The 16,334-nt window shown below is 39.6% G+C and overlaps 1 protein-coding gene across 1 annotated transcript; it reads right to left on the bottom strand.

Annotated features, from left to right (window-relative positions):
• Window positions 1–1,181: 1,181 nt before the first annotated feature.
• Window positions 1,182–5,196, bottom strand: LOC126088595 (pro-resilin-like). Its single transcript, XM_049906799.1, has 3 exons — window positions 5,172–5,196; window positions 2,659–3,204; window positions 1,182–1,677 (listed from the first exon to the last, which is right to left on the bottom strand). The coding sequence occupies exons 1-3, from the start codon at window positions 5,175–5,177 to the stop codon at window positions 1,396–1,398; spliced, it is 834 nt and encodes a 277-aa protein (XP_049762756.1). The 5' UTR covers window positions 5,178–5,196; the 3' UTR covers window positions 1,182–1,395.
• Window positions 5,197–16,334: the final 11,138 nt, after the last annotated feature.

The raw sequence follows: 16,334 nt of genomic DNA, 5'->3' as shown, positions 1-16,334 counted from the left end.
TATTTTCCCTATTTATTTATTTATTCGTGTCAGAAGCATTTACGATGTATAAAATAATGTTTACTCCACTAATAACTGTGAAATCCGTGGAGCACAAAAACACGTCTTCACAGAGAGGTGCTAAAAGGGAATGTTTTTTAGTTACATCACAGACCTATATTGAATTCCTGTAGAAAATAATAAGAAATGAACACACAAATGAATATGACTCAACTCCCTAAAATCTTGAAATACTGAGAAACAATAACTCACTTTCTCCATGTACTTAGATGCCAGGATTCCCAGAACTGTTTAGATTATTACAGCATATTAAACAATATACCACGGAAGACACTACTGTTAGAGTACTAAAGTGGCGATATCTCGTAGAGGCAGCCTGGATTTCTGTTTTATCATGTACCTGCAAAATAGCGGAAACTGACAAAGTACTTTTAATCTGTCTGTATATGGATACCGAAAATGATCAAATGTGTAGTCTGTTATTACATAGTGCACAGTATAGCATAATGGACACTAGAGTACTAAAGTTGTGGAATGTGGTGGAGTGCTTTTGAAGTTTGCTGGTATTCAGATGTCGAAACTGACAGACCTGTTTAGTATCCCTTAACGGAAGAGACAGTATAGTAGAAAGGACACTAATGCCAGAATACTAGAAATGACACTAATGCCAGAATACTAAGGTAATGGAAACTGGTGGAGTGCTTTTATTTTGAAGTATTGAGTTATCTTGTAGTTTTCGAATAGAGCGTAATCTACCCTAACCTCAGAACTTTAATACAACTGCGAAGTGTCTGAGATTGTATCTTTTCGAATTTCTTGACTAAGTCTGAACGAACAATGACGAGACTGATGACCTCATATGTTGAGTCCCATAGTGCTCAGAGCCATTTGAATTAACAATCATTTTCGAAGCAAGATTAAATATGTTATACATAAATATAGATCGTTTAAGCTATGAAAAGTGTGGATCATATTACATTGCGAAACTCAAATTCATTAGTAGGCTTAAATTATTAACGTAAAACAAGGTATTCAGAGAAGAGAATGTCTGGAGTTTTAGTAACTTTGTTAGTATAAACCTATGTATTAAGAAATGTCCTTTCATTTTCAGTGGACCCAGTCGGTCTGAATGTAGAGTTGACATAATTATGGAACACAGAAAAAAACAGATAACATTATGTATAAATCGCTCTATTTATTCAGCAACACATAGAAAATGAAATATGACTTGTCTGGTGGAGCGCGAGGCACCAGACTCTCATTCAATCACAAGAACAATAACATCCATTCTTCATAAATAACTACATATATACATAATATAACTTCATACATTTTTAAGTTCTATTTTCGATGGAATAATCGTTTCCTGCGTGTTGAGAACAGTCCAGTAGTTGGTCAGTAGTGGTATCCGCCGTTTCCAGCTCCAGCTCCGGCGCGGCCCCTGCCGTAGCTGTATCCGCCGGCGGAGTAGGCGGTGAGTCCGGTGTCCTGGTACTCTACGGTGGGCCTGTAGCCGCCCTCGTCCGCCTGGTAGGAGACGATCTGCTTGCGGCCGTCAGGCAGCAGCACGCGGTACTGGCCCTGGGCGCTCTCCCCCTGCCTGGACTCCTCTTGTCCAAAGTCACTCAGCGTCTCGCCGTCCTGCACCGAGTAGCTGAACTCGTAGTTGGCCGGCTCCTGGTGGGAAAAAATAGTTTTGCTTTAGTGCGTTTCCACTTTAACAGCTGATTAACAGGTATATTTATTTTAGTTCATTGACTAATTTCATGTATGAATACTTAAGGTATTCTAATATGAGTGCCACAATTACTAACTAATTCAAACGGCCTTTCAGTAAATTTAAAGTACTCGTTAATTCTACAGCGTTTCCAACAGTCAACAGTAATGTAACTTAAAGTTTCCGTCAGTGGCATAGTCAATGGATTACGGAGTAATTGTAGCAAATGGATGTATACTACATCCACTTCCATCACCAAATATGTATTTCTAATATGTACAGGGCTAAAAGTTTTTACAACTCTATGGATGTCAATCTTCCCATACGACTTTCAATTATGTAAAGTTCTACCTTACTGGGCACTTTACCCAAAATAGTTTCTTTTTTCTATTGAGAAAACTGTATTAAATAACTGAAAAGAAAGTTCTACGCATCCAAAATACGTTATTTAAAAGAAGAGGTATGCGCCTAGAATTTCTCTTTAAATTGTGAATTATAGAGTGAGTGCTGAGTCTACCACAGTAGGTTCCCATCTTAAATAATTAATTTCATTCGAAAGTGAATGTTTCCAGATATTACATTTAATAAAAATATTTTAACTTCGATAAACGTGAGTGTGGCCAATGTTAATGATAGCAACGTTAACTGTCTCATACAGAAATATTGGCAACAAATTTTCAGGCAACAACTTTATCTTGTTTTGTTTCTGCATTTGTCTAAAGCATTGCTACGTAATACAGACCCCTGACTGGAAGAAAATTGCACAGGACCACAGAAACGTCAGAAAGGTAATTCTTTAATCAGATGATAATAAAAATGTAGACGCTGTGCATTACACTACTAGCTACTTATTGTCATTTTAGCTGTGTAAACTTATTATCACTGTAGCAGTCGTGTTGTTTAGTAAATAACACTTTAATAAAATAGAGGTTGTATCTTACGGCAAGTGCATCCTCTTGGGCTCCAGCCCGATTGTAGGCATATCCGGGCACTCCATAGACTGGAGAAAGTCCGCCAGCGTTAGCAGATGGCGCACCGTACTGAGTGGAGAGCTGGTCACCAGAGTATGAAGGCGCGCCGTACTGTGTGGACAGGCCGAGTCCTCCTAATCCAGCGGCACGGCCAGCCGCCGAAGGAGCGCCATAGCGAGTGGAGAGACCACCGCCGATCCTCCTGCCTGTTCCAAACCTCCTGGAGGAGGCGCTTCCGAAGCTGGAGGAGACGCGAGCTGCTGGAGCCTGGTTGGAAGCGCCTGAGCGTCCAAAAGCTGCGCCCGTTAGTGAAGGCACACTGTATTGGGAGCTGAGGCCGTTGGCTGAAGGAGCTCCGTACTCAGTGCTGAGGGCATTGGCTGCTGGTGCGCCGTACTGAGAACTGAGAGAGGAGGCGGAGGGAGGTCCGTACTCTGAGCTGGGAGGCAGGTACGACCGGTCGACTGGTGGCTCGGCGACGACGCAGAGAGCAAGCGCTGACAGGACGACGTACACCTTTGAAATGACAAAATTGGTCCGTATGTCATGTGTCATTACAACGGTCTACTACATATAAAACTTTAGAATCTTCTCTCAATACGAATATCACTAAGCACTAAAGTGTAGTAAATATGTACTCTCAGAGGGAGGGGGTGCACCACAGGAGCGGAGTTTAGCTGTCGAATTCGACTTCAGAACGTTAGAAGAGGACAATATCTACCCAATAATTCACAATTAGTCACTAATATCGCTCTAGTATAATTAAACTGGGACTTGAGAGCTACGTAACGACGTTCATTGTTTGCAAGGAGCTTGCAGTTAGGAATGAGCACATTCCATAGACTTTGAGAACATCAGTTTTCTAGCTTTATTCATTCTAAACACATGGATAATGGGTATAACGTAATTCATTGTGCATCAAAATCAAGAATATGTTGGTAACGTAATAGTAATTATGACAGAATTTGTTTACTTCAAACAGATAGCCCTGTACATAAAATCATGTATTTAATTCTCCTAATACTCAGCTGCTCATTTAGTGACCACTAAGGTTTTTGCTTCTAGTATATTGCAAGACTGTAACAAGGACGAATTTTCAGTTGTTATGTCCATAAAGGAACAAAATCACGTTGCAGTTGTATGTGAGTTGCTCGAAACTAATCTGACAAAATAAAGAGGAAATTTCTACAGAAAAAGTAAGATCGCTTTATTACTACAAATTCATAATGCAAAAGATAGTTTAAAGCCAATTCTGTTTCTCCACAAGTAACTTAAAAATATCTTGCCAAATGCGAGGCCAAACATTGATTGAGGCTTCTGGTCAGTATAAAGCTAATAATTCAGTTTTGCAACATTACGCGATACACATTAGTTTTAAGTTTACACTTAAGCGCGCAATTTTTGATGACTGTATCCACAGTGTCAGTAGTGAGGAGATTTACAGCATTTGGGCCAGTATTCATTGTATTCGAAGATGATAAACATACTCATAATAGCATACATAAGGACACTCAAACACACAGTACAGACACACAGAGGGAGGTAATCGAATTATAGACAGACATCAATTGTAATTATGAGGAAAACAAAAAAATATTATTGGCTCGATAGGGTAACCAAACCTTCCTGTCAGTGTAATGCCTGATGTCTTGACACAGCCACGATGAAATACGACATAAACCATGAACGCTTTTGATCGTTAAATCTGCAGCATCTGTCTACCTGATCGTGTCAGCACTACATACCGCCAGTTGAGAAGGTTGCTGCTAAACAAGTTAAGTTACTATGGTGCTTGCAGTACCTCAAGTCATAGATGAAGTACCTGTCACATCACCAAAATCACAAAATAAGTTCTCACTAATGTAATATCCTGGCTATCCTCATTCAAAGAAGAAAAAATTTCGGAAATGCGTCTGCAACTGGAACAAGCTGTCGTCTATCTTGTGCCCATTTGAACGTCCAATGGCATTTAAGGAATCAACTCTTATTGTCAGAAAGGAAGTCTCACTTTTTCTCTTTTCAGTTTTCAGTGAATGACCCCAAATTCTTTCCCTCTTCTCTCTTTTACCTGTCTTCTATGACGTTTCTCTTTCCTTCCTTCTTCACCCCCCTTCTCTGACCTCTGTTGCTGTCAGTGACCTCAGTTTAAATCTACCGAACTTGATATTATTGGGACTAAATAAACTCTGCTTTTTCTATTATAGCTACTGTTTCTCTACGATTTCTGATATAGTTGTTTCTAAGTGTTGTAACCCTTATTGAATAAAAGACATTTTGTAACATTTATGTCGCTATAAACATAATACAGAATACGTAGTTCACAATGTCAGAAGTAGCAGAGTGCCTTTGGACCTGACTACGGCAGAATAAAAAAATAAAAAATTTCGGTCATGTGCCCTACGAAACCTCCTCAGATTCTGACAATAGGAGAAGCATACAACGGCCAGTACTTGTGCGACGGACTCTCTCCGCAGCTGGCTTACCTTCATGTTGCGTAGCAGACAGAGGCGGTAGTGCGAGTGGCCCCAGCAGTTCGGCGTCCGGTATTTATACGCAGCGGCCACGGACGCGCCGGCCCTCTCCAGGGGCTGCGACCAGCTGCTCCAGTTTGAGAGGAGTGTCGGAGTCTCTGCCGTTACGTCAGCACCCTGCCCGACCTTGTCAGCAAAGACGGAACGCTGCTCGGCCGCGCCCCTATGGATCTCTCTAATTCCAAAAGCTGCCTGCGCTTGTTGGCGGCTTCTGTTTGGGAAACTCTTATTTTTTTAATCTCTCTTCCCAGGTGACTATTATGCTTCGCATATCCGCCAGGTCTAATTTTATGTTTTATCAAACACCTTCACCAAGATCGCGTCTACATAACGTAAAAGGAAGATAACTGGAAGCTAACATTTACGCTACAATTCTATGTAGGTGCACAGGGCTCTACTTGTGATAGAGAAATGTAAGAGGAAACTTGGTGCTGTGTAATGCAGAAACTAGCGAGGAGACAATGATATGATTTAACGTCCCGTAAATGAAGAGCGCCAAAGAACTTGTACTGCTAAACATAGAGGAGAGAGTGGATAACTGCCTCTAAGAGGGAAACGAACTATCTGGATGCGATGGAAGACAAAATTGAAGTCGGGTTTGAAGGAAAAGGGAACGAGAATTCTACAGACTTTTGAAAACAAGGCATAAAGTGATATAAAATTCCGTCGAAATTATTAAAATAATGAAATCAAGTGCCAAGCGAAGGGCTATTCAAGTCGGAGTGTAGAGACTATAAGACTGGAGACATAACATTAAATTTTCTGGAAAATGTAATCCAGAAATCACGAAGATATTAACAAGCAATCCTCTTAACAGCTAATGTATGCAAAATATCTGTAGTTATTAAGGTAACATAGGTCATGTTAAATATTCAGACAGCAGCATTAAAGGACCGTAGTAGGGAAGACGAATGGTCGACTTCGGTTTACTGGAGAATTTTAGAACAGTGTGGCTTATGTATAAAGGAGACCTCGTACAGAACACCATTGTGACCCATTCTTGAGTGCTGCTCAAGTGTTTGGGATCTCTACCAGATCGGAATAAAGGAACACATCGAAGCAGTTCAGAGACGGGCTCCTAGATTTGTTACCAGCTGGTTCAATCAACAAGTGAGTATTACGGAGTTGCTTCGTGAACAAAAAAGGGAGTCCTCGGAAGAAAGACGATAATTTTTCCGCGGAACACTAATGAGAAAATTGAGAAAATCGGCATTTAAAGCTGACTGCAGAACGATTCTACTGCCACCAACGTACATTTCACGTTAGGGCTACTTAAATATTATACAAGAAATTATGGATCGTATGGAGGCATGTGGATAGTAGTTTCCTCTCACTCCATTTGCTAAAGAAATAGGGAACTAACAGACTGATAGTGGTACAAGATACCCCGACCCACACACCGTGGCTTGCGGAGTATGCAAGTAGATGTAGAAAGTAAATTGATAGAGACCCTCAGTTAACCTTATAATAACAAAGGAGAAAGTGAAATCTACGAAAGAGTATCGGAAACTAATGCATTTTTTTTTCTCTCCTGGTATTGCAGCTAGAGCGTTAAAATTTCACTACGACATAGTTTGAAGTTCGCGCTACAGACGGTATTTTAATTTCATGAACAGCTGTAGTGAGAAAAGCCTGAACTACGAAACAAACATGGCGTGCATGTTACTGTCATAAGCTTGAGAAGAGCTGTGGAGGGTAGTTCGATATCTGTGGGCCCAAGGTCATAAACTGAATGAAATTCACAGAGATACGCGTAGCTTGCATGAGGTGGACTGTAAAGACCTTAGCAATGTCCCCTGATGCCTGGCGGTATGCACTCTTGCAAGACCGCCGTGCGAAACTTAGTGACTCGCTATGCTCCGTGGGGAGGGGTGGGGGAGGGGGAGATAAAAGTTGCAGCCCCACAGAATGTCGGAGCCATTAAGCTACCTGATCTCAGCAGTTCAACATTTCCTACTGTTCGGTATACGACAGTGTTCATGACATGTTAAAATGTAGTGAAGTCAGTGATCGCAGTGTGCCTAAGAACCTAATAGTCTACTATAACGGCCAGCGAACGATGACAAGCTTGGATAACTTAAAGCATTACGACGCAGAAGGGCATGGCTTTCACCAAGGTATCGTCACTGGTGATGAGTCATGGGCTTACCACTACACTCCCAAAACCCAACAGCCCTCTACAGACTAGAAACATGTTGGTTCGTCAGTACTAAAATAGTTAAAAGTATCTCAATCTGCTAGAAAAATGCTTGTGATAGTGATCTGGGACATGCGTGATGTGTTATTTGTGGACTTAGCTTTACAAGGGATCACAGTGAATGCTGCAGCCCACATAAAAACTCGCGTGATGCCCGTCGTGACAAACACCACAAAATTAATGCTGACAGTATCAAAATTCAGCATGACAATGCTCGCCATCACGTTGCCGCTCGTGTCTATGAAAAAATCGTTCAATTTTGGTGACAGGTGCTACAGCATCCACCCTACAGTGAGGACTTTGTACCGTTGAACTCTCATCTGTTCGGTTCCACGAAGAAATCATCATCCCATCCAACGCTTTGCAGCAGTTGTGATTCTGAATTCAGATGATCGCAGATCTCTATACACCAAGCAAACGGACTTCCACGAACAGAGCATATTGAAATTGGTATCATTATGGGACAAATGTGTTGAGAACGCTGGTGTCTATTTAGAAAAGTGGGTAAAAGATGCGAATACAATTGTAGCTAGATTTTCTTTCCTTTCATTTTCTTTTGTTGCGTATTAAACTTTGTAACATTATGTGATTGCCTTATCATTTTAAATCATTCACTAATCGAGCAGTCGCTCGGCAACAGCTACAGCTAGCAAATAATGTTGCGAGAATGTAAAAGGTGGACGACCTGTGACGTAACTTGTTTATTGTCGAAGCGCCGTCAGAGATGCAGTGAGTTATTGACTTTGAAAACCGCGGCGCGAAAAACGGACAGAAGAAGAACACTTTTACACTTTTTTTTTTGATGTACGAGATATTCTCGATGAACAGTTACTCATTCTTCTCTTGTCTCCTGTAACTTGTGTCGGACGCGCATGTCTTGCCGCCGTATTATTATCGTTAAAAATAATATTGTTTTAGTGTAAAGTAAATGTGTAATACTAAAAGTGCCTAGCAGTAGATTTATTGTACGACGTGTATGTGAAAACGTCAAAGGAATTGTTTTCATTACGAGAAGTGCCAGTGAAAAAGTGCCAGTGAAAACGGCATCCATGTTAAATCCTTCATTGCAGTGTAAGTTCGTCTATTAATTGCCATAATTTCAGAGTTAAATGGAACTGGTGTATGGACTATTTATTTAATGTAGAATCTATGTCTCACTCCTTCATGAAGTTATTTAATTTTCTTTATGTTTCTGCCAAATAGAGAGTTCACAGTCACGAATTCTTTCGTCGAGTTTGGACGGAAGTTGCATGCGGCAAAATATTTTCTCTGCGCCATATTCTACTGGTAAATGTATAATAAACTACGGTCGCTTAGGAAATTCATGTTGAGCTATCCAAAAATAATTATATTTTGAATAGGCATTTTCTCGCCTCTGCAATGCAACTTCCGACTGATCAGACGATCAAACAAGAAATAGCCGCACACGGTCGGCGTTCGCAAATATGTTTCCACCGCTGATTATAGCTATATGTTACAGCACAAAAGTAAACATATTGTTATAATTAGCGACTACGAACGGGGACATTTATAACTGTATGTTTATGTACACACATTACGTAAACATATCGTTATAATTGGCGCCCGAACAGGGACGCGAATTAAAAAAAAAAAAAAAACTGAAAGGGATAAAAATTTATATAAGATACGCATTGTGGGAATATTCATAAAGAATTGTAGCTAATCTTGTGCTTTTTATTTGTTACATGGCATCAAACACCATCCAATAAAATTTCCATTGAGCGAAAGAAACGAGATATTCAGAGTAAATTACGGAAGAGAGATTATTTTTTTTGGAACCGAATTTGTGCGAAAATCTAGTTGCAACGCCCAAGGCAGTCATCAATAACGTAAGTTAAAATTTCGTTAGCCGTAGCCAAGCTTCCTTAATTTCAGCCGACATTAATCAATTTGTGACGATCTTTAGTAGTTGCAGTAAAATTTGCTTAGTAATTTCTTCAAGTATTGTTTAAATTCCATTGTTGTGTATTGCATATCATTTGTTTTTAAATGTCCGCTGCCTGTTCACGGAGCTGACCAGCCTTAGTTTTCATTTGTTTTGAACAGTGTGCAGCCATACTTTCTGTACGGTCCAGAATAGTCTCTTGTTCTCGTGACGTGCATCTCCCGACATTCCGATCTTGTGACGTAGCAGTGACAACCGACTCTCAACCGATAAATTACATCTCTGTCGACAGCTGACGGCCGTAGCTCAAACGAACTTCATTGACTTACTGTTTGTAAATAAGTGAGCTATAGCAGACGATAAAATGTCATCACTAGATTCAAATGAACAGAATGAAACGAGTGAAGTGTCGCGTCGCTTACGGTCCCGCAAGGTAATTAATAGGGCTGAGACACCAATCGAAACAATTGTAGAAAGTGAAGTGGGAAATCCTACGGACTTTAGTGCCTCACACCATAATGTTACTGGTACTGAACTAGACAATGCCAGCATAGTTTCTGCCACTAGTAGTCGTAGTCATATACCGGTTACAAGGGAGGCAGGTGAAAGCAATTCAGGGGTAGTGATAGACGATGTATTCAAACAGCTACTGAGTCAAATAAGTCAAATGATGCAGGACGGAAATCGCCAAATGGTGAATTCCATTAAAAATGATTTGAAAGACGAAAACAGACAAATGTTAGCCTCGCTTGAAGATAAACTGTCTTCAGTAAGCGAAGAAATAAAAACTGTTAGAGAAAACGTAGCCAAAGAAGTAGCAAAGCAAATTTAGGATGCTGTTTCTCAAATGCGAAGTGGAATAATTTTCGAACTGAATGACACTTTAGCTACCATGCAAAGCGAGACAGCTGACATCCGAAACGCAACCAAGAATCTTGACTCCACCGTAACCACGGTTAATCACAGATTAGACAGAGTAACTACGCAGGTAGAAAAACTAACCGAGGGAATGACAAACTTGACTGTGGAAACGGAAACGAAAGTAAAGGAGAGGCTAGATAGTCATGAGAGAGAATTTAGAGAAAAGTATGAGAACTGGATTGCTGGAAAGGACAAATTTGTCGAAGATAAAATTAACAAAGACCTAGTAGAGACTGTGAAAGCAACCACTCGTGGTATCTTGTCAGCTCCTGGAAGCTCCGGAGATACCGTAATGTCTGAACTCGGTAGCATTAGGCGTGCCCTTCAGCAAGAATTACCAAATTGGAAGCAAGCGGTAACGGAACAGCTAAATAACCTGAAGGCACAAGTGAGTAGTAGTTCCCGAATACAGAGACCGAAGTATCCTAACTCTTTAGCCTCAGAGGAAGAAGATGAATTATTTCAGCAATTCCGAATACCTGTTGCATCTAATGAATACACTTCACCACCACATATTCCAGTTAGTCACCGAAACCAAGAATCTGACTCAGTAGTAAAAATGATGAAGGAAGAAAGCATGATAAAGCATCGAGTTTTTCAAACCATTAACGCGGAAACACGAAATATCCACCCAATTGTTTTTCTTCGTGGATTATCTGGCATTTTTCCAAATTCGTGTACTGATAGACAGCGTATCCAATTTGTTACCGGATATATAGGTGGCGAATCGGCAATATGGGGAACCGAAAGGGTTGATAAGTGTCGAAATCATAATAGTAATAAAAATCATTAGACCCTGCGAAGGCATTACAATCCCCCTGTATTTTTCGCAAACGCGGAAGACAGCACTGTTTCCTCAGCAAATTTTGGAGCGAAGGTGTTCAGAAGCGCCTTCGTAAAGAAGTCTATACTGCAGAACAATTTGACCCCAGGAATAGTAGCCTGAGAAAGTACTTCGAAAAATATCTTGGCAAAATCAGGTATTGGGATAAACCTATCAATAGTAAAGATGTAATTATGATTCTCAAGTCTAAATTACCCATTTCGATTCGTGAAAAGCTGATAGCCATACCAGATGATGATCCAGATACCTTTCTGTCGATATTAGATTCCCTAGACCTGATCTATGAGGACATGAGAGCTAACAAACCACGGAATACTCCGCACAATTCTTGGCCACAACATTACGAGAGTAACGGCTATGAAAAGCCAGGGAACGGCTACAAAAATAGTAACGATTGGCAAAACGGAAATAAAGGCAAGGGGTATCCGCACAAAAGGAATAGACATAATCAACACAACCGATTCAATCCCGTGTATAACACGACTGGTAACCAGTACGGCAATCAATCGTACAAGCAGAAGTTTGGAAACGGTTTCAGTCAAAAAGGTGGGCAACAGCAGAGCGGATCGCAATGGAATGCACCGTACTCGCGCAGCCAACACTCAAATTACGGGCAGCTACAAACGCTGATAAAACCCACTCATACCAACACAACTCCGCGCCTAATAAAAATCAAGCGCAGGGAATGCACAGAAACACACAGTTTAACGGCAAACCACAGTGTGAAGGTGGATTTCACAGTAACAATTCCGGAAATCATAATAGTAATAAAAATCATCAGACCCCGCGAAGGCATTACAATCCCCCTGTATTTTTCGCAAACGCGGAAGACAGTAACACGTACTGGACACCAGAACACACGCAGCAACATTTTGACACAAGGTTTGTGCATAACAGTAATTTTGTTCCTCAGTGTCCTCATAATGTCAGATTGGTCGAACTTTCTAATGATGAAGGCCAATCAAAGCCACACAAACAGGAAAACTAAGTTCAGCATCTGAAAGCTCCCTAAGTGATGCTGTGAGACAGAATGGGGGCGACCACTTCGACGGAGAGACTAACCATGACGTACTTGTACTGAGATAGAATGACGGGATTGACGTGAGACAAGAATTATTACAAGAGAAAGAGATGACTGACGGTGATGAACCGATAGATGACTAATTGCAAGCTGTGACAAAACTTCCTATAGCCCGAATTTTGACGACTGTAATCCTAGATACAGGTGCAAATATTAATGCTAAGTCCTTATGTTTCTATAAGCAAATTAGTACATAAATTAAAATTCCAACATTACCCGTCCAAGGATGTTCAAGGTCAGTTCAATTCCTAAGTGTAACAACACAAGCGCTAGTTTAGACGCCAGAATAAGACAAGCTCTAACAACGTTGACCACCCAAGCCAATTTACGCAAGAAGGCGTATGATAAACATATTAATAAGGTGTTAACTTATAAAGTAGGCGAAAAGGTCTTGCTAAAAACACACTTTAAACCATCGTTGCTCTTACGCAAAAATCGAAAATGGCAAAGTCTTTTTGAGGGACCTTACGAGATACTTCGTATACCACACACAGGTTGTTATCTGATTTCTGATCCCGCAAATGGAAAAATAAAAGGGTTATACCATCACTCTGATCTTAAAAAATATCGTTACAGAATAAGTCAAAAGGAAATGCGTGAACGAAATCGGGAAAAGCTAGTTTTGAAATGTATTTATTTTTCCTTTTAAAGTCAATCCGAGACGCAAACCGAGATCGCGATAAGGAATTTGAATATTTTCTTGAATGGTGTTCTGTTCTCATGTGAGAGGGCGATCAAATGTGATTGATCGATCCTCACATCTAGTAAAAGGGAAATTTTTGTTGAAATGACAGTGATAACTTTAATGAATCTAATGAATAGAAAGAACTATTCAAATGAATTAAAATAATAATAATAATAGTAATTGCTAACAGATCGGAGAAACTAATGTATTGTGACTGTGAACTAAAAGCATAATTAATCTTAGAGAAAGATGATGAACAATGTAAAGCGAAATGTTAAGATAGTTACCAACAAAGTAACATAAATTGAAATGGACATGATAACCAAAGCTCTCAATTAGCAAGCTTCAAAGTGAGACAAACTATTTGATTATAAACTGTAAAAAAAAAATTGTGTACATAGTAGTGTATAAGTGAAGGCTTAAAATGCTGTGGAAGTCTGCCACAGACACGAAGCAATGCATCGTTGTTATAAGTAAATGATAATTTCACTCACGATGAAGATAAAAAGTATTAAACGTGCAGATAGGCCGACGGACAATGATAGTCCGGTTGTGTAACCGAAAGCGGTGATGTGATTACATGCAGTGCATCGGAAACCAAGTGTGTTAGCTGCTTTGCAAAGAGCGAGCGCTAGCCTACCTTAAAATCTTCAAAATCGGCTGGAAAATGTGGAGACAGGGATGGTTTCAATGGAGTCTCTGTCCCTGGTAATCGTCGTCCCTCCGCACCAGCTCAGCAAACCACAAAATACCACAACACCATCGATGCAACGTGTTCACTGAACCGTGCGCGGAAAAGCTGAAATACCGCGTGGAGGCTAGTGAGCGCCTCGAGTTGCGATTCGGCTCTAACAATCAGCCTGTGTCAACGTCCATCGACGCAACAAACGCGTTATATTTAAAGTGATGTACTAGCACAGCACTCCCGCTGCAGTTCGACGAAACGGACTTTCCATGAAAGCCGATCCTAAAATGAAAGACTCTTATATGAGTTCACAACATATCACATACTATGCTAATGTTATATCCCGTGAATGAAATGCTACCAGCCAAACCACACGCGAATAGTGACAAAGTCAAATTCCTATGAATCCCAAGTCCTAAAATTAGATTTAAGCTTAGATTTTTGGCTAATGGGTATATATATATATATATATATATTACATGTAACGTGTGTACGTAATGCGCGAGTGAGACTCGCCCGCCAGAGGTGATGAAAAGTTTTCTACTCGGAGACCGCAAAGTAGCGATTCAACTTCTCAAGGGATAAGCTTCACCTGGAGAAGAATCAAATTTTAACTTGCCTTTCAAATACACAAACAATGAAAGCGTAAAAATCATGACAACTAGTGAGCAATGGAAAATGGACACATGTGAGAAATTCCATGTGTGAGAATTATATGTGTATAAAAATGGACACGTGTGAGAAATTCGATGTGTGAGAATTATGTGTGTGTAAAAAGATGAATCCCATGTGTTTTCTTTCAGGAGCAAAGAGCCTATGAGCTCTGGACAATAACTTGAGGCCACAAAGATGGTCGGTATGAACTCTGTAAAAAAAGGACTGTAATGAGTATAATGTATAATGTCCATTGTAAACTTCGTAGATTTACTTAGTTTTTTTTAAATTTTTTGTGTATATTTACCTTAAGAACTGTCTTTGTCTATGAATGAGAGATCACCATATTGGTGTAATCCTAATAATCAAATGACAGGAATACTGTGTTTGATCAATGTAAATCTGTAAAGTACTCAATCCCATAATGTTAACGCCGACATGTGAATCTTGGTAATCTCCTTGATATCCAAGATTCCCATGGAAGGCAATGTAACATTATGTGATTGCCTTATCATTTTAAATCATTCACTAATCGAGCAGTCGCTCGGCAACAGCTACAGCTAGCAAATAATGTTGCGAGAATGTAAAAGGTGAACGACCTGTGACGTAACTTGTTTATTGTCGAAGCGCCGTCAGAGATGCAGTGAGTTATTGACTTTGAAAACCGCGGCGCGAAAAACGGACAGAAGAAGAACACTTTTACACTTTTTTTTTTGATGTACGAGATATTCTCGATGAACAGTTACTCATTCTTCTCTTGTCTCCTGTAACTTGTATCGGACGCGCATGTCTTGCCGCCGTATTATTATCGTTAAAAATAATATTGTTTTAGTGTAAAGTAAATGTGTAATACTAAAAGTGCCTAGCAGTAGATTTATTGTGCGACGTGTATGTGAAAACGTCAAAGGAATTGTTTTCATTACGAGAAGTGCCAGTCAAAACGGCATCCATGTTAAATCCTTCATTGCAGTGTAAGTTCGTCTATTAATTGCCATAATTTCAGAGCTAATTGGAACTGGTGTATGGATATTTATTTAATATAGAATCTATGTCTCACTCCTTCATGAAGTTATTTAATTTTCTTTATGTTTCTGCTAAATAGAGAGTTCACAGTCACGAATTCTTTCGTCGAGTTTGGACGGAAGTTGCATGCGGCAAAATATTTTCTCCGCGCCATATTCTACTGGTAAATGCATAATAAACTACGGTCCCTTAGGAAATTCATGTTGAGCTATCCAAAAATAATTATATTTTGAATAGGCATTTTCTCGCCTCTGCAATGCAACTTCCGACTGATCAGACGATCAAACAAGAAACAGCCGCACACGGTCGACGTTCGCAAATGTGTTTCCACCGCTGATTATTGCTATATGTTACAGCACAAAAGTAAACATATTGTTATAATTATCGACTACGAACGGGGACATTTATAACTGTATGTTTATGTATACACATTACGTAAACATATCGTTATAACTTCCTGGTCATAAAATTAATATGCATTATTTTCCCTTTTTCCTTCGTGTTTGCTTCGTCAGAATATTAGGGAATAATAACAGAGTAAATCAATTATTAGTTTATTTACAAGATCTGAGCAGCTGGAAAAACAGATGTCATTGGCTGTCTGAACACCATATAACTACAGGGACATAACATCTTAATGCAAGTGGTTATTAGTTTGCTGCAGATTCATATGTATCCTAAATGGATAAAGGAGAATTTTTGAGTATTAAAAATGGATATAAATGTAGAAATAAGGAAATTATATATAGATCAGGATACAGAATTATGTGATTGTGAGTTACTATTTATAAACGTAATACTTGTCTTTCTTATAGTATAAGCGTCCTCACTGGATAATCAGAAAACTTTCATGAAAAATTTGGGTGAATTATTGTATTTTCTGTCAAACAGAAGTAAGGGAAATTAATTTACAGTGATTAAATATACGTTTCTTGAATGAGTATGTCTGTAAAATTTAGGTCACTTATATACGTGCATTTATTTGAAAGTACTCACTCAGTTAGTAGTAAAGACTCGTATTTGTAAAGCTAGTCATTTATACGTAGGTCCTACATATATGCGTGCATTTATTTGAATGTACTCACTCAGTATTAGACCAATTGCTGCTTCGTTTATATT

Source organism: Schistocerca cancellata, chromosome 6 (assembly GCF_023864275.1).
Source record: "Schistocerca cancellata isolate TAMUIC-IGC-003103 chromosome 6, iqSchCanc2.1, whole genome shotgun sequence".
Classification (NCBI taxonomy): Eukaryota; Metazoa; Arthropoda; class Insecta; order Orthoptera; family Acrididae; genus Schistocerca; species Schistocerca cancellata.
This window is presented reverse-complemented; position numbering and strand designations above follow the sequence as displayed.

Coding starts and splice junctions, on each gene's coding strand:
- LOC126088595 (XM_049906799.1), bottom strand. Junction 1,678..2,658: donor CCCAAGAGGATGCACTTGCC/GTAAGATACAAC, acceptor TTTTCCCACCAG/GAGCCGGCCAACTACGAGTT.